Source organism: Pongo pygmaeus, chromosome 5 (assembly GCF_028885625.2).
Source record: "Pongo pygmaeus isolate AG05252 chromosome 5, NHGRI_mPonPyg2-v2.0_pri, whole genome shotgun sequence".
Lineage (NCBI taxonomy): Eukaryota > Metazoa > Chordata > Mammalia > Primates > Hominidae > Pongo > Pongo pygmaeus.
In genome coordinates, this window is record NC_072378.2 from 153,521,261 (window position 1) to 153,547,024 (window position 25,764).

The 25,764-nt window shown below is 38.1% G+C and overlaps 1 protein-coding gene across 4 annotated transcripts in view; it reads right to left on the reverse strand.

Annotated features, from left to right (window-relative positions):
- Nucleotides 1–25,764, reverse strand: part of RGS17 (regulator of G protein signaling 17) — a 131,594-nt gene that overhangs the window by 13,185 nt on the left and 92,645 nt on the right. For all 4 annotated transcript variants that reach the window (XM_054491208.2, XM_054491207.2, XM_054491209.2 and 1 more), the window contains 2 exons: nt 8,712–8,801; nt 6,598–6,832 (listed from right to left, as the gene is read on the reverse strand). In XM_054491208.2, the coding sequence (XP_054347183.1) occupies nt 6,598–6,832; nt 8,712–8,801 (325 nt within the window). The remainder of the gene's footprint in view (nt 1–6,597; nt 6,833–8,711; nt 8,802–25,764) is intronic.

The window sequence follows — 25,764 nt, forward strand, 5'->3', positions numbered from 1 at the left end:
AAGAATAATGAATTTTCACTGAAAGTCTTTTTCTCCGTAGAGAACCTTTCTTTATGTTATTTAATTCCCGAACAATGTTTTTCATGTATCACATCCAAGTGTTTTCTCCATTTTTCTCTCTTATTTTTACTGTTACTGAAGTTTCTTTATTTAGAATTCCTTTCCAAGTAAAATTCTGATTAATTTTTTCCCTTTATAAGTCCATATCAAATTTTACCAATGATAACATCTGCCACTGGAAATTTTCTTTTCTGCTTTTGATTTGAACTAAATTTGGTATTCCTATGTTAAATGTTATAAATCTAAAGAATACATGATCCTCCTATCAATTTTAATTTTTACTTTGTGTACATTTAGTCACATTTTATTTTGTGCTTATTATTTCTCCTGAAAATAATGACACATTGCAAATAAGACCAGTTGTTTGAATTTCTCTTTTAGAACAAAGATTATTGGTAGGGTAAACTGTAATGTAATACACTTGGTGGTGTCTGGATGATAGGAAAGTATATCCTGCTGGTCTAGAGGAGGGTTCAGGCCTGTGGTTAAGGTTGCTATTTCTCATCATGTATGAAGTTCTACGGTTGGGTTTATAGAAATCTAAGGTAACATCAGGAAGAAAATATTAGGCAATGGGAGAATTAATCAGTATGGTATATTTGGAAAAGCACCACATTTGGAATCAGATCTTGGGCTTGCATTCTATCTCTACCAGATACATTTATAATTTCCTCAAACATTCATTTCACCTCTTTGAGTATCAGTTTCTTTTGCTGTAAAGTGGTACCATCTGTCCTCGTGGCTGAAAGATTGTTGTGAGACTCAGACTGTAATAATATAGGCAAGACCACTGTGCCAATAATGAAGCCAATGTAAAGTAATTAATAATAATTGATCATAATGATGACATCATCTTGATCAAACCCAATGTGTTTGGCTTTTGCATCAATTTGAATTTTACCTTCTCAGAATGACCTTACCTGACTACTTCTATTCCATCTAATTCAATCTCCAGCCCATCACAATTTTTAGTTACTTATTTCAACAAGATTTGTCTGTCTTCCTAAAATGTAAGCTCCATTAAGGGATCGGCCAGTGTCTCTTGTTTATCATCATATCCCCAACATCTAGCCCAGTGCTTGGCTCATAGGAAATAGTCAATAAATATTTTTTGAATGATAATATGCGTGCATAAAAATACATTTAGGAAAATACAGTCAAGTGAGTTCTGTTTGGAAAAACTGACTTAAATCATTGAATGTGCTAAATTCACATAATTTCACTTAAAGACGTATCTACATGGACACACAGAATCTGCGTGTCTATCACATAAGCATTATTTTGTAGATAATTCTGGTGTTCAAATAGGTCTATTACTTTTTTCTCTCAGATGGTAACTGGGAAGTTAGAAAAATCAGAAAAAGCAAACTCCTACTACGATTACAATTACCATTCCCCAGAGCTTGAACATCACAGATTTCATGGGTTTTTGGGCTTTCTCCATGCCTTCATTCATAACACTAGGACGTGGAGGTTCCAGCGCACTAAAGTGAGCTGCAAAGTGGCTCACAGATGGTAAGTGACAGATCCAGTTTATAGTCCTGGTAACGACAACGCCATCACTAGGCAGATTTCTACATAACTGGACCACAGTTTTCTTCAATTCAGATAAATGTCTTATATTTGTTGAAGGATTTATAGTTATTTCTTTTTTCAGTAGCTTAATGCTGTTTACAGTTGATAAGAGCCTCTAAGTAGACTTTTTATTCAAGTTATTTATTTTGCTAGGTTTGTCTTTTGATATCGTTTGGATGTTTGTTCCCACCCTAATCACAGGTTGAAATGTAATCCCCAGTGTTGGAGATGGGGTCTGGTGGGAGATGACTGGTTCATGGGGGCAGATGCCTCATGAATGGTTTAGCACCATCTTCTTGGTGCTGTCCTTGTGATAGTGAGTGAATTCTTGCGAGATCTGGTTATTTAAAAGTGAGTGGCACCTCCCCACCCCTTGCTCCTGCTTTGCCCATGTGATGTGCTTGCTCCCCCTTCATCTTATGCCATGATTATAAGCTTCCTGAGGCCTCCCTAGAAGCTGAGCTGATGCCAGCACCATGCTTCCTGTGAAGCCTGCAGAACTGTGAGTCAATTAAACCTCTTTTCTTTATAAATTACCCAGCTTCAGGTATTTCTTTATAGCAATGCAAGATTGGCCTAACACATCTTTTCAATAATAAATATAAGTTGCCACCAAAATCTGCTACGTGGAGCAAGTCTACTATTAGGCTTAAAGGCCTCTTTATTGTCTTCATTTGTTTTGCCCTTGAAGACATCACTTTTAAAAAAATTTACTTTTTAAAACAAATGTGTAAATTTCTAGTTTTTTTTTTTTTTAGTTTGGCCTTTTCCTTCATAAAATGTACACTATACCAAGAACAGAAGTTATGCCACCTCCTAATTGCAAATATCTTTTAAAAATATGTTTTTATATATATATATATATTTTGAGACAGAGTCTCGCACTTTTGCCCAGGCTGGAGTGCAGTGGCACGATCTTGGCTCACTGCAACCTCCACCTCCCAGGTTCAAGTGATTCTCTTGCCTCAGCCTCCCAAGTAGCTGGGATTACAGGCGCCCGCCACCACGCCTGGCTAATTTGTTGTATTTTTAGTAGAGATGGGGTTTCACTATGTTGGCCAGGCTGGTCTCGAACGCCTGACCTTGTAATCCAACCGTCTTGGCCTCCCAAAGTGCTGGGATTAGAGGCGCAAGCCACCGCGCCCAGTGATATCCCTTATTTTATAACATAATGCTCAAATTATTACAAATGCATAAAACATATTCTTAAAATAAGGTAATGTAATTTTTAGCACATTGACTTCAATAGTTTCATTAAGGGAAAAAGTTATCTATATATAAAAATTTTTAAAATGTAGTTGTTTTTCTATATTTAACAAAGAGGAACACAAATATGCAATCAAATTAAGGTAAAATGAAGTCTAGTGAAGAAAAATGGCCTTCTGTTTAATAGTAAAATCATGACAATTTTTAGTCATTACCATTTTATAATGATTCAAATGTTCATGTTCTTTAAAAATATTCTGAATAAGTAGAAACATGCATAGAATTTCAGAGGTAGAAAGCTCAGATTGTCTAGCCCCAAAATGAGAAATAGATAGGAACTCAGATTGGTATTAACTGCCTTGAGTACTGTGTTTAAATAGATTCTGAGGTTCAGTGTGGGGACAGCAGTAAGGAGGACCATGATGGATAAGCTATGCCATTAGGTGGAGAGGATGAAGTAGTAGCACAAATACTCTGAATAAATAGAAACATGTACAGAATTTCAGAGGTAGAAAGCCCAGAACGGCCTAACAGACCTTTTCAATAGCTTCATAGCCTTACAGTTGCCATTACGCATTTGGTTTATTAGTTTCTGTGCTTATTTTTATTGTTATTTTTGTAAACAAATGAACTGAATGTTGAGACTCAGAGAGGTAAAGTGATTTATCTCAGGCCACACAACTGGGATGTAGCAAAGGCAGGATTAAAATCCTGTGCACCTGAATATTAGTCCAGTGCTCTAATTCCGGTATAATCAGGGCTCTCTCGATCTGACATGTGCTCTCTCCAATGTTAGAAAACAAAATCTGAAGACTGGTAACTTGATGTAAGTTAGTAATGTATTGTGGCTGATTAGAAATGGATGACTTTTTGCACAGGAAGTTCAGTGAGGTATATACTAGATTGAACGGGCTTCAGAATAGCTAGAAAGTGCATGCCATGCGCTGAGTGTATCAATGAGTAGAGTCAATGAACAGGATACCTTGGTTTAAAACATAGCTTTTTAACAATTATCTTTTATAACTGAAAATATCTACTTTTGCTTGTTTCTTTTTGCCATAAACAATGATCAAATTTAATTACTCTGTTGACAGGATAGAAATAAGCTGGCTAAACAATGGCACTTCAATGGTCTATTAATTTCTATATCAAGAGTTAATTACAAGTTGGCAAAATTAGAACAATTTGAATTTCACCTCTGTCTCTGTTCCTTTCTCTCTGTGATATTTTGAGGATATTAAAGAACAGGTAGTGGCCAAAATATGGGTATTAGGAAACATAAAGGAGAGAGTAAATATGGTTATGACACCAAACATTAGTGTATGTCATTCTGGAAAGGTCATGTTCTCGATCAGGAAATGAGATTTTAGTCACTTTCTGGTGAAACTTGTGTTCAAAAGAAGGAAATTAGGTGAAAACGGCCAGGCGCAGTGGCTCACACCCATAATCCCAGCACTTTGGGAGGCTGAGGCAGGCAGGTCACTTGAGGTCAGGAGTTCGAGAGCAGCCTGGCCAACATGGTGAAACCCTGTCACCATTAAAAATACAGGAATTAGCCCAGCATGTTGGCAGGTGCCTATAATCCCAGCTACTCGGGAGGCTGAGGCAGGAGATTCACTTGAACCCAGGAGGTGGAGGTTGCAGTGAGCTGAGATCGTGCCACTGCACTACAGCCTGGGTGACACAGTGAGACTCTGTCTCAAAAAAAATTAGATGAAAACAAACTTCTATTACTTTAGCAGAAAGAATGGAAACTCACTAGTTTATATTTAAATAATCACTATTGTAACTCTAAACATGGCTCAAAGAGAAAAAATTAAGTATTTTACAAAGCTCCATCAATCAGTGACATCAGAAAATCAGGGGCTGTGTGGATAATAAGAAAATCTTTTACATAAAAAACTAAACATTAAAGAACAGAAACTGTAAAAATAAGGGACATAGTATGGAGAATATTTTTTCTCCTAACACTGAAAAAGAATGGAACAGTCATCATTTTAAGATGCTACAAATATAGCACAAAGGAATGGACAAAGTAATCTAGACAACTATCACTTTAAGATGTCACATCTGACATACTTTGGGGGCAGAAATGGGCTAGATAATCTTCCCAAGGACTCTCATTTTGTATAATTAGAGGCAAAAGAAGCACATATTTGGACACATTTGGATCATCTGGTTTATTTGCTATATGCAATAACTTTAAAATAATAAAAATTAGCATAAAATTATTATACTGATAAAATACAAATAGAGTTGTTTAGATACTAAAATTCGAGGCAGGCCAGAAGCCTGAAGAATGTAGTTTTAGGATGCAGAATTATACCGGTGTTAGAAATACAGTGTGACATCAGTAACAAATGTGTTGAGGCTACACATTTATTACTGATGTCACATTGTATTACATTTATTAAATTCTCCCCACCTTGCTTTTATGAATATATTTTTCCTGTTCATGTAGGAAATAAAAAAATAAATCAATCCTTTATGCATCTAATTCTAGAAGGTTTCTCATTTTGTAGAGACAATAGTCCTGGAGCACTCTGGAATACTAATGGCATTTTAACCTAACTAATTAAAAAAAAAACTAAATAACTTAGGTACTGTATATCTTATTAGAAGTGAAATAGTTTATGTAGCATTCCAAACTTAGAGGTTAATAAAATAGACACTAATTCCTTTTATAGATCTCAAAGCAAGGAGTGTAAGGCAGCCTGGGACCATGCCAAGTATTGGAGGAGGAACAGATGACTGTAGCCCATAAATGTTCAGGTGCACAAGAGAGGGGCATGCTATTTAAATGCAAAGGTAAAAATCACAGTTGTTTAGGAGAAACAAAAAAGACAAAAAGAGGCTGGGATGGAAAAGAGAAGACATTCTAGGAACCTCTATGTTCTCTAAGTGCTTTGAAGCCCTCTGGAGCTCCATCACACAGGGCTCCAAGGGCCTGGCCACATTATTAATCACTCCTTCACCAAATGCTTTTAACTCTGTTAGCTGGAATATTTCTCAAGAACAAATTAAGTTTTAAACAGTCAATGGAAAAGTGCTATTTGGTTGCTAGAAGTATTGCTTATTGATTAGGTACATTCTGGCAATGGGAAAGACGTTTGCACTTTCAGTAACAGAAAAGCTAGAATAAGTAAAATAATTTCCATTTCCCACCTAAGAATATTAGTGGTCAAGGATCATTTTTCATTTCTGTAAAGATTCAATCATAAACATCAACAAACATGTCAGATTTTTTTTTTTGAGTCCCTATACCAGAGGTTTTCCAACTAGTATGTATGTGGAAAACTTGTTAAAAGTGCAGATTTCTGGGTCCTATTTCCAAAAATTCAGATTCAGAAGTCCTGGTTAGGCCTTAAGAATTTGTTTTTTAAACAAATGCTCCAGGCGATTCTCATTCACATGATCTAGGGGTCATGCTTTGCGAAATACCACCCTAAAATACATTCTCTCTTTCCATTTTCGTTTGTCACAGCAAATTGTGTTGAAGCAGGCTCCTTAGTGTTAGTTCTGAAAAGCAAGTGAACTACCACATGAGTCAGCTAGAGATAAACAGTCAAAGCACAGTAGGAAAACCTAGCCTTCAAACATGTGTTCAAGGAAATTCTCCCGATAGAAGCTGAATTATCTACCCAGTGAAATCTTCTACCCTCTCCACATCCCAAGCCCTACCCAATATGGACAGCCATCCCTTGACGGTTATCCTTGGTCTTAGGAAGCCCACCTCAATGTTTTCCAGATTTTTACCTCTTTTGGTGATAGTATAGAAATGTAATCTTCATATATCATCCTAGCCTTTTCTTCAATTACTTTTTTGTTCTGCTCCTTCTTTAAGTCTTCACAGGCAAGCCAGAAAAGTAGGTTCTCTTCGCTGTATTCTGTTCGGAGGAACTCTCTGAAAAGGTTTCTTCCTGCTGGGGCCTTCATCATCTTGTCAAAATTTTGAGACCAGGACAAGACTTCCTCTGCAGTGGGGTTTTGGCTGCAGAGACAGAACGGGACCGTGATCAAAGGGAACTTTGTGACCAGTGAATGCTAGACTAGGTAAGGAGAGGCGCAGATAGAAATTCTATCAATTTGCTGCCATCTAGTGGTCAGTATTTTGCCACTCAGTCCAGCCTGATCTGGCAAATATCTGTCAGGACTACATCAGTTATTTCAGGGTTTTGACAAAAATTCACGCAGGCATAAGAGGCATGTAGGGAGACAAGCATTCAAATAGCAAGGGACCTATACATAATATGCATGCAGTCATCGTACATTCCTAATGAAGCTTGGAAATGTTCAAACTTTAACAATATGTTGCAAGTTGACAGAAACTGTCTGTAAGTGACTAAGGACAACATGAATTTTTTCTTTGCCTCTAATCAGGATTTCAATTTTCCAGCCATAAGATACAGTTTTTTTTTTCTCATCTCTGGTGGCCATTTTTTTTATTTGTCACTTGATTTAAAATAAGAATACACTGTGTGTACTTGTCACATATTTTCCTAAACTTTAATAATTTTTCTGCTGGGCATGGTGGTTCATGCCTATAATCCCAGCGCTTTGGGAGGCTGAGGTGGGAGAATCTCTTGAGTCCAGGAGTTTGAGGTCAGCCTGGGAAACATAGCAAGAGCCTGTCTCTGCAAAAAAAAAAAAAAAAATTTTATATTAGCTGGGTGTGGTGGCATGTGCCTGTAAGTCCCAGCTATTTGGGAGTTGAGGCAGGAGAATCACTTGAGACAGGAGCTTCAGGTTACAGTGAGCTATTATCATCCCACTGCACTCCTGGCTAGGCAACAAAGTGAGATCCCGCCTCTAAAAAAAAAAGGTTTTTTCTATGAAAATTTATGTACGAATTGTTAGTCATGAATGGAGTTATCATAATTGGAAGCAAAGGGCTTCTATAATGACACTGACATTGGGGAATTTAAAACTATATACAGATCTTTTAGTGACTAGGTGACTGCAGAAACCACTAGTAATTAATCCACTTGCTTATACATTAAAGAAGTAGAAGACAGAAGCTTGGAGAGTCTTATGGTTAAAATGATTCTGATCTTTTCCTATTCAATGATTTACTTAATAATTTCCAACCTAAAAGACATTTGGCCAAAGAAGTATGTTTATATATATATATATATATATATATATATAGTAAATACATATACACATAAAAAGGTAAATACATATATAAAGGTAAATATATATATATTTACCTTTTTAACCAGGTATTTCAAATAGATTGTTACTGTTCCATAATCTCTGCACTTCCTCATTCACTTAAAACAATTTTTAATTTTAAAAAGCTTAAAAATTACCATGAAGCATCATTATTAAAACCTTCTCATAAAAAGCAGAAAAAGAAAGCACTTACAATTATATGACTGGACTATTTGTATTTTGATTTTAGTCCATAGGTACCTCTTGTTTGGGAGGAAGCACGTGGGGAGAGTCTGCTCTGGTGGAAAAGGAACCAGGAGTCGCTGGGTGCCCTTCCTCACTCACTTCGACATTCCATATCATTTGTGTGTGTGTTTAGACACTTCTCTTATAAAGAGAAAAACTTAAATTCTCAGAAATGAGAAGTAATGAATTAGGGCAATTTTGGGTGCTAATTAATATGACAATCTTTGTTTTTTTTTTAAAGAGAAAAGTAAATTTAGATCATGTTTTAGCCAATAACTTAACATAGCTAATAGAAAAATTGCTGAAAAGCAACAGCAATGACAAAATGAGATCTTCCAGATTGAATTTACATTCACTTCCCAAAATCATTTTGAAGAGTACCATGAAGCAAGGGGTAATACTTAGGCACGCAGTTGATGTAAATGGCATATAAATGCAAGAAACAATAGCTATGTGGTTCTCACACTCACCATTCCTCTAGGACCTGGATACTTTCCATTTTTGTAGTGTGTGTGGGTCTTCCCGCATTTTCCCCTCTTTCTTCATTCCTCACAGTGAGGCTGTAATGTAGCAGAACATTTAATTTTGTCAAGGGAAATTCAATCAGTTGAAGAAAAGAATAAATTTTTCTGGAGAAACATTTCACAGGAGATCTTATATTCAACTATGTGAGAATATTTGAAGTATAAAAGAGCAATACCATTTATAAATGATGGGCAAGCCCATGTCAAAGGGAAGAGAATAATTTTTAAATAAAATTATAAAGTAAATCAGACTCTCAAAAGTGGATATTGTTAAATATTCTGACTTCATCCTTACATAATCTGAATTACTTAATATTTCTGAGATACATGATTAAATGCTTTAATATTATGTATATACATGTATGTATATACACACACATATGATTACCTTACTCTTTAAACAAAATGTCATTTTGATTTTTGGCTAATTCTATTCATAGTCTGTTTTCCATTAATTTTCCCCGATTGGGAGCTAAGAAGATACAATGTGTCAGAATCTAATACAGATTTTGCTAAATTTACATTGTTACTGATAATATCATTCCTTCAATTGCTAAAATCGAGCTACCGGATTTATATTTGACTTTGTTTTTGCCCTTTCACCCCAGTAAATCAATCTCCAAGGTCTTGAAAGGGACAGACCAGTAACTGAGCATTTGGAACAGGTGAGCACTGGGTGGGAGGAGTATGTGTCTGTGTGGCATAGGTTTGGGAATTCTACAGCATCATAGAGGACAGAGGATAATGCCGAAGGTTTTAGTAGCCCAGAACAAGAATAAGAATAAGAATTGTCCAGTGACAATTGCTCCCTAAAGCTGAGCAGTGCTTTAGGGCGGAACACTGAAAATTCTAGGTGTAGACTAGAAATAACAGGTGAAGTCATGGGAGATACTAAGAAGCAGGGTAGGGAGAGTAACTCAGTGGCTCGGGAAAATTTGAGCTCCCAAATTAGCCAACTGATCCCTCTGTCTAGAAGCCGAGGAGCTTAAGAGCCTGGCAGAGAGCACAAGAAGTTCAGATAACATCTCTCATTTGTTCCTTCTTTCACTTACTCAAAATAAGAGGCAATGGAAATGATGATTTTCTAGTGCCTGTTATGTGCTGGGCACCATTCTTTTACTATTAATATTATTATCCCCATTTTACAGATGAGCAAAGTGAGGTGCAGACCCGTCTGGGAGGCTGGCCCAAAACTGAACACTAAACAGGTGGTATAGTTGGAATTGGAAGCCTACCCTGTTCAAAAACCCTGTATTTCTGAGTGCCTACTATGAACCATGGCTGCTGATAGACGCTGAGGTCATAGACCACTTACTATGTGAATGCAAAGAAGGGTCACTAAACATCGTTGGTATGGAAAGAAAGTGTTTAGGAAGAGGTGCCCAACAAGTAGTTATTCTCAATCTGGAAAGTCTGATAAGAGAAATCAAGACAATGTCTCCTTAATTCATTCTTTCATTCTCAAGTGCAAGCGTGAGGACGGAGAGAATGGAGCAAAGGGAAATATTAGTTTCTGACAAGCGGGCCCATACAATGGAAAGTGAGGCTAGATAGGAAAACTGACCTGAGAGAGCAGACTTACTGGAAAAAGGAGAACCCAACAGGAATTGAAAAGGATTCTGTAGTCAGGAAAAGGACATAGAAAACATAGGATTTCATAGTGAAATACATTGAGTTTGCCTCTACCCATTTCTAGGGACAGGGGCAGGTTTATTGGTGTAGAACCATGGAGGGAAAGGTAATGTAGCCCAAAAAGATTCTGGGGAGCAGAAACTAGAGCAGATGGTCCCTTGGACCTGCTGCACATTGACTAGACCCCTGCAGGAGGCAGCAGTCCCAGGGTTAGAGACAGCAAAGCCTTCAGCTTAATGTAGTTTTGGGGAGGAATTCAGAGAGAGCGCATAATTTTGGAGGTATTTGCGTGTGAGTGCTGTGAGTGTGTTTGAGGTTTGAGATAGCCTAGGAAACCTCAGTCCTCTATGTCACTATACAAATAGGTCAGATAAGTATTTTGAGGAGATTCATGAATGAGTAAGAAAGTTCTTCTCTGGAATTCGATGTATTTCCAGTAATGATGGGAAAAGTGGATGAGGGGGGGATACACTGCTGACAATATTCTGTAAAACTTCCTGTATATATAAAATGTACAATTTTTTGGTAAATTCTATTCAGCTCTTTTTAAAATAGGAAATTGATACTCATTCTGCCAACCTTTACTGAGCTTATATGTGTGTGTGCAAACACATATTAAGGCACTATAACACAACTAGCAAAAGAGCTCTCATTCCCTGCTTAAATAATAAACTCCTTGAGTTTATTCTTATTACATTTCCACACACTGTCCCACAGAAGGCAGTACACATGATGCAGGTATACTTCATTTCCTTAAACATCTTTGAGAAATTTTTTCTCCGTTGTGCCTTTGCTGTAGAGTGACAAATCTGGAGTCTACAGGCATGAATCGCGAGTTTCTGAACATGAATTCTGGCTCTTCTGTTTCTGTGATATTTACAAACATGCCAAATGCTACCATATTAGAGCGATCATTATGAAATATTAGGTTGAGTTTACATCTTTCATTTCTACAGATGGTAAAATATGGACACACATTTGGACTAAAACTACTTACAACAGACATTCAGTAAATGTTTTAACTGTTCACTGTGCAGCTCTTGATCTAATATTGACCACAGACTTGCCCTGTAAAAATTGAACTTCGGCAACAGACAAGTTGTCTTTTTTATTAACTGTCCTTTACTACTGGTCTTAAAAAATGGGTTTCAAGGTTTCAGTTATCAAGAACTGCTGAAAGTATCATTTTAAGTTAAAGAGAAATGGAGAAAATAGGCAAGGGATTAATACTTAACAGTTTGTCTGTCTTAATATTGACTAATGTCTGTCCTACTCTGTCCTGCTCCAAGTAGTGCATCGTTTTTTTTTTTATTCACTGGAAATATTTGCTCTAGACCATCTTATATATATTATATGTGTTTAAGGAAAGCCCTAAAAGGAAAATACCAGATCAACAGTTTTGAGGGTCCCACAGAGACACTTTTTTTTTTCTTTTTTTAAGACGGAGTCTCGCTCTGTTGCCCAGGCTGGAGTGCAATGGCATGATCTCAGCTCACTGCAAGCTCCGCCTCCCAGGTTCAAGGGATTCTCCTGCCTCAGCTTCCTGAGTAGCTGGGATTACAGGCACCCGCCACCACACTCAGCTAATTTTTGTATTTTTAGTAGAGACAGGGTTTCGCCATGTTGGTCAGGCTGGTCTTGAACTCCTGACCTTGTGATCTACCCACTTTGGCCTCCCAAAGTGCTGGGATTACATGTCTTTTTTTTTCTTTTTAGCCCATATCTCTCCAAGAAGAGACACTCCCCCACTGACTTTTATGTATGTAACATTTAAAACTAACATTTCTACTTTTTAAGCAATAAAAGCCACAAAGAGAACTAAACACATACACAGTGCTCACTGTGGGGGTCTTGATCAAACCTTAAATACTTTATGGAAGAAAAGTGCCAATATCCTTGGACAAATATACTAAAATAAGCATTTAAAATCCCATTAGATATTTTCTAAATAGTGATTTTGAAAAGGGAGGAAAAATACTTGTGACATTTTAGAACTTAAGAAAATGTGCCCCCTCTCTGTGTGGGTGGACTGTTTGTTTACAGGGGAGTGTGGACAGTGGAGTGAGAAAAAACATTACCTGCTGCCAATTATAGAGTTTATCTACTGATCTGTCATCATGGATATGCACAGGGTCTATTTTGGAAGACACTCTTCTATTGTAAAGAAAACAATTGGTTCTTAAGAAAAACTGTTAAAATGGTTGCGAAGAAGATAAAACTTACCAGTAGCCATGGTAACTCTGGGATAGACGCTGGTCAGGAAACCACATATATTTACAGAAAAATTAAACTGAAGAATCAATAAGATGCCTAAATTTAATACGGTGTGACATCAAGGCTCCAAGAGAGAACTACTGTCACTGGTAAAAGCAGTCTATTCAATATTGAAATAGTCTCACACTGTGATATCAATCTTTTCTTTTTATTTAACAGCTTCTACCTCAAAGCTCCTGGTACAAAAATGAAATCAACATCCTTCAGGCTCTGAAAATGAATTGGTAGATTATTCTTTAAATATTTCATTTTCAGCATTCAAGATATCACAGTAAATACTACAGGAGTTAGCAATACTTTAGTAATGTGTATGAAACACTGGTTCATGCAACGTTCCCTGGGTTGGACATAAAAGATGAATAAGACAAAGGCTCTGCTATTGAGGAGCTCAGACGGGTAAATAAACATCACATGGCATTGTGATAAGAACTCAGACAGAATTGTGCATATGGGGTTTCTTAGACACCCTTGATGGTACCTGTACTTTTGCATAAGAGAATTGAGAAAGGCTTCACAGAAGAGGTAATGATTAAATTGGGTTGAAAATGGGCAGTTGTTTGCCAGTTGGAGACCTGGACAAAGGGGATCTCATTCAGAGTGGGGATAAAATCATGCAGGGGCACAATACAAATGTAGAACAGAATGCACATATCAGATGTTGCAGGGCTGGACCAGGAGATTAAAACAGGCAGCAAAGTATGTGTTATCCAAGAAAATGATGCGGTGGACTCCAAATGTAGAATATACCTCATTTAGGATGGTTTAAGCTTTCCATGCTTTGTTTTCACCATTCATAATGGGGATAATGGCAATGAACTACTTCACAAGGATGTAAAACAAAAAATAAAAGCTTGTGACAAAAAGGCCCATTATTACAGATGCTTAGTTGAATGGAAGGGCAAGTTGGTTGCATATTAAAATTCCAATTCCAAGTTTACCAAAGAGCTTTTTATTTCCACCTGAGTAAATAGAGACTTCTCCTTTGTCATTATTACACAACACTTCCTCATCCATTACCTTGTGACTTCCTCCTCACAACAGTCCTTGAAGGTAAGCAGGGGAGTTGTTATTAGTCATTCTTGTTTTATTTACAAGGAAACAGTTATTGGGGCTGACTTACACAATACCCACAACTCAAACTTATTAGAACTAGGATTGGAATTACCATCTTCTGACTTCCTGTCTCAAGCTCATTTTCACTCTGCAATGCCATTTCTCTTTACGTAGAAGAGTTAATTGTGGTATTGCAAGTGTTTACACAAATGATTTTTCTTTAAGGTTTGGAAAAATAAACCTCCTAGTACAATCCAGTGCATTGAGTATAAATGCCCTCTCTAAGGTATCACCCCACAGCTATCACTCCATAGGAGCTGTTGCCCAGAGGCCTGAGTTTGCAGTAGAATTTGATGAAGAGTAACTTCTTAATTCCCTGGAATTTGAGATGAACAAAAAGGAGTTGTTATAGAAGGTTTTGACAGCAAAGTGTGAAAGAAGAAGGACAAAAGTAACACTGTTAATAACTGCAGACAGGGTGTTGCTATGGCTGAGGAGGGCCATCCTAGGAAGTACGACTTTCTTCCATTAGCAAAGATAACGTGGGGAGAGGACAACAAGGAAAGGAGAATAGAACTGATGTTTCGCTTATAAAAGACTACCCACTCCCCAAAAAAACTAAAACCCCAAACCAAAAAGACACCAGAAGATGGGCTGGTAACCACATAACATACAACATTTCAAACACATAGAAACTCAATGTTAAATCTGATTTGAACTTCACCTCTTTCATTTCTACATTTTTATAATAGAGTATGGTTTTGAGTGGAGTGTGTCGGGGATGGGAACAGTGGTTAGAAATTTGTGTCTGGAAATGTTATAAAACACTTGCCTAAAAATACCCCATGTTGCCCCTCTAAAGGCTCACTCCACATTTTGTAATCATGTGCCGTGTGTCATGAAACAAGTATTTCATTTGGCTTAAGCTTTTGTTTCATGAACTTAAACTCAAGTAAAATAATCAGCTATCAAATATCTGTCCACTAGATGGCTGTGTTACCTTTATAAATACAATATTTTAACCAAGTCAGAATAAAGGAAAAAGTGAAAAAAAGTTTCTGCGGGTAAATATCCTTATTTGAAAAAAAAAAGTCTATTCATTCTCTTAAGGAGTTTTGATAATTATATCTTTCTAAGGAATCTAAAAGGAGTCATTCAGTTTTTTGGTGAGTGTAACAATCAAAGTCGAAGAGGATAAACTTAATCTTGGAAGGTTTGCATAACTGCAACCATTTTTCCTTTTTGGTATTTACAAAATATTCTGAATAGACCCCGGCCCAAAGTAATTTGATTTGGGAATACTTTAGTCTTAAAAACAGGCAGGCATACTGTTATTAACATTGTCATTATCCTTTCTGATAAGAAGTCGTTTTGCATTCCACCGTCTCATGCTGGGATAATACAGAACTTAGGTCATACATTCTTAGAACAAATAAATTAGAAAAGGGTTTTAACTACCAACAGGTAGGAAATATTTTTTATTTACAATATTTTAAAAGAGCCATCCCGAGAATGGATTCTCCACATTATTTCAATTTCTGTTTGGGTGGTACATGAACATTCATTTCTTCTTTTGACCCATAGAAATTGAAGACAAATTTCTTCATTCTCTGATTCTCTCTCTCTCTGTTGCCAATTTCTTTCTATATACGCATCTGTTCAAAAAGATAGGTATCAAAAAATCAATCTTTTTATCTATATTAAATTTTCCTTTGAAACCCCAAGCCCTGGATTTCCTTCATGGACACGTTGATTTGATTTGGAATGCCAACTTCATTTAACAAGTAATTACATGGTGAAAATCAAAATCTACACTGTACATTTATGTTCAGTTAGATGACCAAAGCTTCTTATTTAGCATAAACAGAGTTTCTTTATTTTTCCTTAAAATTAAGAGAATTACAGGTGTGAATACAAAGATATACTTTACATAACACGCCAGGCCAGGCGTGGTGGCTCATGCCTGTAATCCCAGCATTTTGGGAGGCCGAGGTGGGCAGATCGCCTGAGCTCAGGAGTTCGAGACCACCCTGGGTAACATGGCAAAACCCTGTCTCTACTAAAATACAAAAAATTAGCCAGGCATAGTGGCGCATGCCTGCAGCCCCAGCTACTCAGGAGGCTGAGGCACAGGAATAACTTGAGCCCTAGAGGTGGAGGTTGCAGTGAGCCAAGATGGCACCACTGCACTCCAACTTGGGCTACAGAGTGAGACTTCATCTCAAAATAAATAAATAAATAAATAAAAATAAAAAATACATGCCAATCATCAGAATCTTCTCTACCTCAGTTCTCACGTTGATTAAAATCCTATTTTAAGCTATTCCTTCAACCCACTGTAATTTTACCTATAATTTATAACTAAGTGAATGCCTTAGTGGGAAAGCAAATATCTTAGATGTGAAAAGGCCAAATGGACTTCTATTTAGTTAGGAGCAATAACAGTGTGACTGTTATTAAAATGGCATGTGATCATCTGTGTCAAGTGCATTAGTTCAGTTGGAGCTCAAGCTTCTGACTTTAGAAGGCTGCGTCCCTATCATAAAAAGGAGAGTGAAAAAGTTAAAACCCTGTTAGTGAATATTCAGAAATATATGTGATAGCTGGCAGGACTGCTCATTCATCTACCCATTCATCCTTTCCCTCACATTTTCCAGTTAGTGTGTGTGTGTGAATACGTATGGGATGAATGTGTGGGGCTTCCTTGAGAACAGACACCATGGAAGACAACAATCTTGATCTGTAGAGAAACAAAACCCTGCTATATAAAAGTTACAATACTCTGGGAGTCCCGTGGCTGTGCAATGCATGCTCCAGGGCTGCTCTGACGTATACCTGTGCCGATTAATGTGAGAGTTGGGAAGGGCGAAGTGATACAGACTGAAGAAACAGCATCTCCTACCTTAATTGACAACATGCAAACAGAACATTGCCAAGCCTGCAATAGCCAGATCCTACACAGTCTGGTAAATTCCTCCGGGCCTGAGACTTGTAAAGGGACAGAAATAATACCTATCAATAAAGGATTACGCAGGGATTTGTGTACATTAGTAATCGCATTTTACTGAGGAAGAAACCGAGGTTCAGAGGTAGTAAGTAACTTGCCAAAGGTTTCATAGTTACATGTGATAAAACTGGAATGTACTCAGGTCTGTAAAATTCCAGTGCCATTGGTCTTTCCTTATCCCATACAGCCTCTTGAAAGTCAGCTTTCCGAGGAAGACATGCCATTAGAATTTGTATGTAATTGTCAAATATGGCAAGACTACCTCTAGAATGAAACACATGAAGTTACTGTTCCACTATTACTATGGAATTGGCAGTTAAATGGCTCTGTACTTTTAAATAATCTATATTGCTTTGGCTGCGAGCGGTGGCTCACGCCTATAATCCCAGCAATCTGGGAGGCTGAGGCAGGCAGATCACTTGAGGTCAGGAGTTTGAGACTAGCCTGGCCAACATGGTGAAACCCTGTCTCCACTAAAAATACAAAAAAAAAAAAAAAAAGCCAGGTGTGGTGGTGCATGCCTGTAGTCCCAGCTACTCGGGAGGCTGAGGCAAGAGAATTGCTTGAACCTGGCAGGCAGAGGTTGCAGTGGGCCAAGATCGCACCACTGCACTCCAGCCTGGGTGACAGAGTGAGACTCTCTCAAAAAAAAAAAAAAGTATATTGCTTTATACACAAAGTGTCAGTGACAGAAATTTGTGTTTCACTTAGGAACAGACGTTCCCATGCAAAAAGATGTACATTAATACATAACATATTAATGTCTGAAACAAAGATATGGACTTTATAGCATTTATACATGCTATAATTTATAGCACCCAGTCCAGCATAATTATTATAAAATCAATTTCATTTTCACAAAAAGTGAATTTGATTGTCTTATCTGACAAAAACAGAACAAGTAATTCTTGAATCATGTCCCAAAACAGCAGGCAGATTGTAATAGGTCTACCACACCTAGACCATGAAAGACAGTAGATTAGGCCCATAAGAAATAATGAAGACTTTTAATGAGAGAAGCAAAAGTAGGGTTAATACTTAATTTAATCAGGTGTAACACAACTATGAAATTTTATACATAAGGGTAGCAAAGAAGTCAACCTCATTTTTGCATTACTGATTGGAATTTTCTGGAGGAAGTTGTTAAATATTGTCCAGGTAGCTAATAAAATTGACCTGGATTTGGAATGGTTGAATTTCATATTGCCTTGGAAAATGAATAATTTGCTTTGAATGAGTCAGGAAGGAAACTCCAACTTCTCTCAAAGCAAACCTTCACCCTGAAGGAAGAGCATATGGGGTCTTAGAGTCTTCAAAGAGGGGCTCACTCATTTTCTCTGTCGGTAGCTTTTCTTTCTCCAAGTTCTTCCTCGTTGTACATCTTACAGAGAAGCTTGGTTCTCTCAAAGTTCACCAAGAAGCCCCTCTGGTTGGTCAAATCACAAAATGTTTTATGATTCTTATTGTATTGGACTTCCCTGGTGTATTTGCAACCTCAGACTTCCCTTTGTGAAACTCTCAATTCTCTTAGCTTCTGTAACAGTCCCTTGCTGTGTTTTATTTTATTTTTCTGAGACAGGGTCTCACTCAGGCTTGAGTGCAGTCATGTGATCATGGCTCACTGCAGCCTCAACTCTTGGGCTCAAGCCATCCTCCTACAACACTCTCCTGAGTAGCTGGGACTACAGGCGTGTATTACCACACTCGGCTAATTTTTAACATTTTTTGTAGAGAGGGGGACTCACTGTGTTGCCTAGGCTGGTCTCAAACTCCTGGATTCAAGCTTTCCTCCTGCCATGTCCTCCCAAAGTGCTAGGATTACAGTTGTGGGCCACTGTGCCCGACCCCCTTGCTGCGTTTTGCATGTCATTTCTCACATCACCTCTTCTCCACTGTGTCTGCAACTCTCTCACTCCTCCATTGTTCTTTAAATGTGGTGTGTTCACCCTGGAATACTCACCAGGGCCAATCATTCTCATCTCTTGCAACTGATGAGTCCCAGATTGTCATATTTCATCCATGCTTGCCCTGCAAGCTTCAAATTCATTTATACAACTAACTCTTGGATACCTCAATGAGAGCAAGTTGAACTTATCTTTGTATCCTTGGCCTAAATAACTTCCTATTGCAGTGTCCTCTCATTTGATGGGATCACCAGCAACCCAGCTACTCATGCAAGCAATACGGAGTCATCCTTCTCTTTCTTGTCTATCACTAATTCTTGGCAGTATATCCTAATTTTTTCTTGAATATGCACTTCTCTCCATCCCTTTTATTGTCTCTTTCTGTTGGGCCCCACCATCTCTCACCAAGGCTATTATAAAAGTCTCTTAACATCCTCCTTACTTTTGTATTTTCTTCCATACATTTTCCATTCCCTCAGGAGAATACTTAAAATATAAAATGGATTTCGTCCCCTCGTTACTTAAAACTCTTCAATTGCTTCCCATCTCTAAAAAGGTGTAAACTCCTTAATAAGGTGGAAAAGATATTTGATTATTTGTCATTGCCTATCTCCCTAGTCTTCTATTTTGTTCTTCTTGACTTTATATCTCAGACATGCTAAACAGATTCAGTGCTCCCTCCCCAAATTCATGCCCCTCTGTACTAGTTAGTAGTACTACTACCTTTAAAACACACACACACACACAGACACACACACACACACACACAGGAGCATCAAGAAAAATGGTGCATAAAAAAAAATCTGGTGGCCTGGGAGAACGTGCCTGTAATTTTTGAAAAGAATTTCTATGACACAAGTTTTTATATTTCATAAAGTAGGCTCAATTGGCAAATCCAAATCCATCACCCATTCAACAAATGTTAAACACCTACTAATACTGGCCAAATAATCTAAGCCAAAATATGCATTTTTTAACTTTTTTTTTTGAGACAGAGTCTCTCTGTCGCCCAGGCTAGAGTACAGTGGCGCAATCTTGGCTCACTGCAACCTCAGCCCCCCGGGTTCAAGCGATTCTCCTGCCTCCGCCTCCTGAGTAGCTGGGATTACAGGCGCACGCCACCACACCCGGCTAATTTTTGTATTTTTAGTAGAGACGGGGTTTCACCATGTTGGTCAGGCTGGTCTCGAACTCCTGACCTCATGATCCACCCACCTCGGCCTCCCAAAGGGCTGGGATTACAGGCATAAGCCACCACACCTGGCCTATTTTTTGCTATTTTAATGCATGAAACTTCAGTTATCTGTTTACAAAAATGCCTGGCAGCAATGACCAATATGGAGTTTTGTGAATTCAAATACAAGATCTATGTAATATAATTTTTACTGAAGGTATTAACCTAAAAAACAACAACATGGGGCAGACAGGAGTATCACGCATATAAAAAATGGTTCAGTGGTTTGGTGAGTCAAACTCTGACCTTTCATGTGTTCAGCCTTCTCTAGGGCAGAGGGAGCCATGGCCATGGGTACGAACAGCACCAGTCCATTACCAAGGTCATCCCTGAAGCTCTGGTACATCCTGGCCCATCCAGACATAGATAGTCCTCACTACATTGCCATGTAGAGTGAGTCAGCTTTGGCTGAAATTTGAGTTTTCTGTCCGGGTCTGAACCTTGAAGCTGACTGGGGTATCTGGGGTCAGCAGACCTCACCGTGCAGAGCCCTGTCACCAAATGCACCTGCCACCTCTTTATCTACAATTTCTTCCTCCTGGCTTCTTGGGACTCTGGACTTCTTCACCAGAGTGAGGCTCCTTCTACCATTAACTCTCATTCAGTCCATAGTCCTATTGTCCACTCTGGTTTTGTGTATATGGCCTGAGAAACTTGGGTTCATTTTGATAGATGTCTTTGGATTGTGTAAAGTTGATATAACTGATAAAAACATTGAGGAAATTTACCCATGCCATGGCAAGATGGAGTTTCCAAACTGGAGACTTCTGTATTGCTACCTTGTAAGTGATATGTATGATGGTCTGTTTACAAGTACTCTGGAAATCTTGTGCAGTGTGAGTTATTCTGCAGGAATAACATATTCTGCCATGTGAGATGAATCAGCTCTCCGAGGGTGACAGGCACAGAGGAAACCATGTATTCCCTGGTGCCTCAGATGAAATGATTCACCTTGCCTGTGTGAGGAGTTTTATTTCCAGGGAGTGGTTTCTTTACCATGGTGCAGGCATGGATTTTTGTTTTTCCTTTCAAAAAATATCCTTTGACTTTTAAAGCATGCATCTTAGTATTTCCTTTGGCAGAGAGCTAAAGTGTGACAGCATCAGAGGATAAAATAGGACATTATTTTTGCACTGTTTTGAATTATAGAGGCCATGGTACTTGTTAGAAATGGAGGGAGGGGCAGCCCAAAGCATATTTATGAAGCACTTAACATTTACTCAGTGAGATCCATCCCATGGTCTGGAAACTCTGGGAACTAATGTATCCAAAAGAGAGACAATTTTAGCTTTCAAAAGGCTAGTTAATTTACTAAATTCAATCTGTGACCAATCTCTCTTGAGAAGAGTCCAGTGCAGTGGGCCAAATCTCGTGGGCAATACCGGGAGAGCACGAGATTGTGAATTCAACTGAGAAAGTTGTGTTTGGAAATGGCTCATATCAAACCTGGAAATGAAAAGCTTGGAAGTGTCACATTAAAGTGGACCAAACAATGGACTAGACATTCAGAGGCTTGCATCTCAGTCCCACCTCGGTCCCTAATGGGTCTATTGACATCAGCAAGCCATCAGTTTCCTTACCTGTAAAAATAGACACAGCATTTTCCAAACATTGCTTTTTTTTTTTTTCCAAATGAAAGCTTATACCTAAGTCTAATTTATAAAGTAGCTAAAGACAGAACCATTCTCTTGAAAACTGCAAGCTGGAGCCAGGGCTGCGGCCAGTGATACTTCATTCTTCTCCTCTCCACAGCCGTCATCTCACCACCATGATGTGCTAAGCAGAGGGCAACGTAAACATTTTGGAGAGATGGTAGCTGAGGTCTCTGAAGTTCTAATTTTTACACACACGGAACCCTGTTTTGCTTGATGGGACACCCACAGAAGCGTCAGTATTAAAAGAGGAATTAGTACCTGAAGATTTTATGTGAAAAAGTAGCATGGGTTATTTTAATGCAACCTCTGAATGATGTTGCAAGGGAGTTCGTAGGACGATTTGAAAATGAGCTTTAAGCTCATAATAAACTTTGAAAGCTCTACCTTTCCTATGGCCATTTTGATTCCCCTCCTTTTTGTAAGCACACAGCAGTTTCTAGTCTGCCCTGCACTTTTATACGTGTTATCTCACGTGTGAGCATCTGAACAACCTCACTGCTTCACGCTGTCCTGACTGAAGGCAGTTTGAGAGGAGCCTTCAGTATCTTTCAAAGTTTTCTTTCTTATAAAGAAAAGGGAAGAAGGTTACTATCTGAAGAAACCAGACATTCCACTTGCCAGTGTCAACCTTGAACCTGTAGACAAATGGTCTTGACAAAATGGTCTCTTCACCCTAGCTTAGTCCCATGAATAGAAGGTCTTGCATGTTTATAGAGTGTTCATTTTATGCCCTGGATTTGGGCATCCATTGCTTGTGTATTTAAGGATGTCAATGGTTCTAAACCGCTTCCTCCTGTTTTCTCTTCTTTAATTGCAAGGGCTATGAGGAGAAAAGGGAGATAAGGAGAGAGACTGACGTGGGGGGAGAAAGTGCCTCTATGACAGAGATAGCAAATGGACCAACTTAAATTACTATGAAGCCTGTCTGAACAGTTTAGAATTTTGAAAGAAACTATGGAAACATTCAGCAGTTATGTACTCACTCTCTGTATCCTCCTCGCAAAAAATGTGGTGGTAATGTTATAAAGACAGGAATCAATTTAAAAATGAGAGAAGAGCTGACAATGAAATATGAATGAGAAGTGCAAATTTGAGGGAAATATTACACTGTTAAAAAACCCATAACATGAAGCTTAGGGTGAGGTATTTATATTTATTACTAGATATAGAAATTTATTTTCCTACCACTCTATTTCCTTAAAAGGAAGTAAATTCAGCCACATGACAACTGGTCCCATTCACGAATGACAGTTACTTCATATTTTGATTTCTAACTTTTTTTTTTTAGCCCCTAAATTACATTTTTAGTGTTTCTTTTTGTTCTGCTCCTTTGACCTAGCCTGGAAAATCTGAAGAACATTTATTTCTTTTTCTTTTTACTCCAGAAGGCCTTTACAATTTTCTTTTATAAACTTGAAGTATAAAAATAATGATATTTTAAAAACATATGGGTAAAGGACATTTTCATTTGCAGTAAGACAATATAGTCATAATTAAAATCCATAGTTCAAAGAACTTTAACTTTTATCTTTTTAAAAAAATTAAGTGGCCAGGCACAGTGGCTCATGGCTGTAAATCTCAGCACTTTGAGAGGCTGAGGCATTTTAGGATTGCTTGAGCCCGCGAGTACAAGACCAGCCCAAGCAACATAGCAAGACGCTGACTCCACTAAAAAAAAAAAAAAAAAAAATCAGCCAGGTGTGGTGGCATGCACCTGCAGTCCCAACTACTGGGGAGGCTGAGGAGGGAGGATCACTTGAGCCCAGGAGTTGGAGCTTACAGTGAGCTGTGACTGTGCCACTGCAATCAAGCCTGCATGACAGAGCAGATTTTGTCTCAAATACAAATAAATAAATAAATAAATAAATAATCAAGTGGTTTATAATAATTAGAAATTTTCTATCATTTATCATATATAGAAGGACTTGTAAATTTATAGACTATATTTTATGGCCTAGACTCAGGCATCCAATGTTCATTGACAACAAATGCAGTTCCTGACAAGGGCATTGCTAGTCTAGAGCTAACAGAGCATGCAGCCAATGTACCCAATGTTTGGGGATCTACTCTAGAGGTGTAGAGAGTTGATGCAGCTTCCAAAAGCTGTTTTGTTCTCCATCTATTGTCTGTGTACTGCAATAATCTCTTGCTCATGTGCTAATGTTAAATGTTTTGTTATTTATGTGTCCTTTAAAAATTGATAAAAGCAAATCTCACTAAATATCTATATGGCAGCTAATACATATAGCACAAAGAAACTTCAGTATTCTATCTGTTCTGCTGTTTTAATCCCAAAGCAACTCAGAAATAAGTTTTGGCAGCTAAAGAAAATCATATACCGATTACAGGAACCTGGTATAGTGCAAATGAGCACTAGAAGTCTATTCCTCAACCTTGTGTAACAATATATTGGTGATGTTTTATACAGAATTTAAAATAAAATAGCTTTCTTTTCCAAGATAATTTTCGTGTTATAGCTACAAACTAATCTTTTTTTAAAACAGTATTTCAAGCCAGTTCCTCTTTAAAGTGATCTTTATTTTCCAATATGAAGTGTTCCATAGCCCAGAGAGCTAACTCTTATTAAATGCTTACTGTGTGTCAGACACTGCTCTTGGCTTGTTATGTATTTTATCTCATTTAATTTTACAATGACCTTACAAGGCAGGGATTTTTATTACTGGCATTTAACTAACTTGCTGAAGGTCACGCAGATAGAGATGGGTGAGGATAAGATTTGAACCCTGGCAGTCTGACTTCAGAACCACTCTAGTAAGTCACTACATGGTACTTCACAGATTAAGACCAGAGCTAGATAATCTCTTTAGGCATGACACAGAAAAAGATTACACAACTATGATTGAAATATTTACTTCATCTCAAACTCTGTTTCCTCCATCTTAAATTATTAAGGCTTAATAATCAAAGAAAACAAATTATGTATATGATATGGTTTGGCCGTGTCCCCACCCAAATCTCATTTGAATTGTAGCTCTCATAATCCCCATGTGTCATGGGAAGGATGCGGTGGGAGGTAATTGAATCATGGGGATGGTTTTTTCCCACGCTATCCTCATGACAGTGAATAAATCTCACGAGATCTGATGGTTTTATAAAGGGCAGTTCCCCTGCACATGCGCTCTTGCCTGACACCATGTAAGACATGCCTTTGCTCCTCCTTTACCTTCTGCCATGATTGTGAGGCCTCCCCAGCCCTGTGGAACTGTGAGTCCATTAAACCTCTTTTTCTTTACAAATTACCCAGTCTCAGGTACTTCTTTATAGCAGCATAAAAATGGACTAATACAGTATGACTTTCTGTAACAAAGAATCATCATCTGGGAAGCAATATTGATATCTATAAAAACTACTTAAGCTTTCCAGATTACTACAATGTCTGATGTTTTTCTGAAACTGGAGTTTTCTAGAGTGGATGGAGCTTGTTCATCACCAAGGGTACCACTCTAGTACAGCCCTCTTTACCTTCTTTTGGCCACAATGATACAACGTTTTGCCATATCAAAAAAGAAACCTCGATATATGTTGGGAAACTGTAGACATAATACACAGAGAGATGACTCCAACATATGGGCCTTTCTCTAGGTTCTGAATTAGTCTGGGGAGACCCAGAAGACCATTGCTGGGCTAGAAGATCCACTTGTAAACTGGATGTTAAAAGACCCCAAAATGTATGGTTCAAAGGAAAGTTCCATGAAGTCCAGCATCCCCTTGAGGAATCTCATCTGCATAAATGTTAGGCACTTTATGAATCCGGAACTCGAGCAGGTTCTCTGAGTTCCCTGGATCATGGACGTTTAGCACTAGATGGCACCTTGGGAATTAGCTTGTCTAACTCTTCATCATTTTGCCAATGAGGAAATCAAAGGACAAAGAAATTATGAGTTTGCATGATGTCCCAGAGCCTGCCAGTGATAACACTACAATGGGAAGCAGGTTCTCTGGCTCTAATTTCAGGATTTTTCAATGAACTGAGTTGGACTTCATTCCAAGCACAGCCACTGACCTTTTAGATAGGTAGCTGTGAGTCAATGACTCTTCTCTCTGTCCTTATTGGCAGGAATTCTGGGCAGAGGTTGTTACCCTGACTTACAGTTATCTGGTCATACAGCTGAATGCTCAACACCCTATCAAGTAGCAGCAGAGAACTAAAAAAAAAAACACATTCAATACTACATGCAATATTACTAGATGTTATTTTAATGTTCTTGACTGTAACATT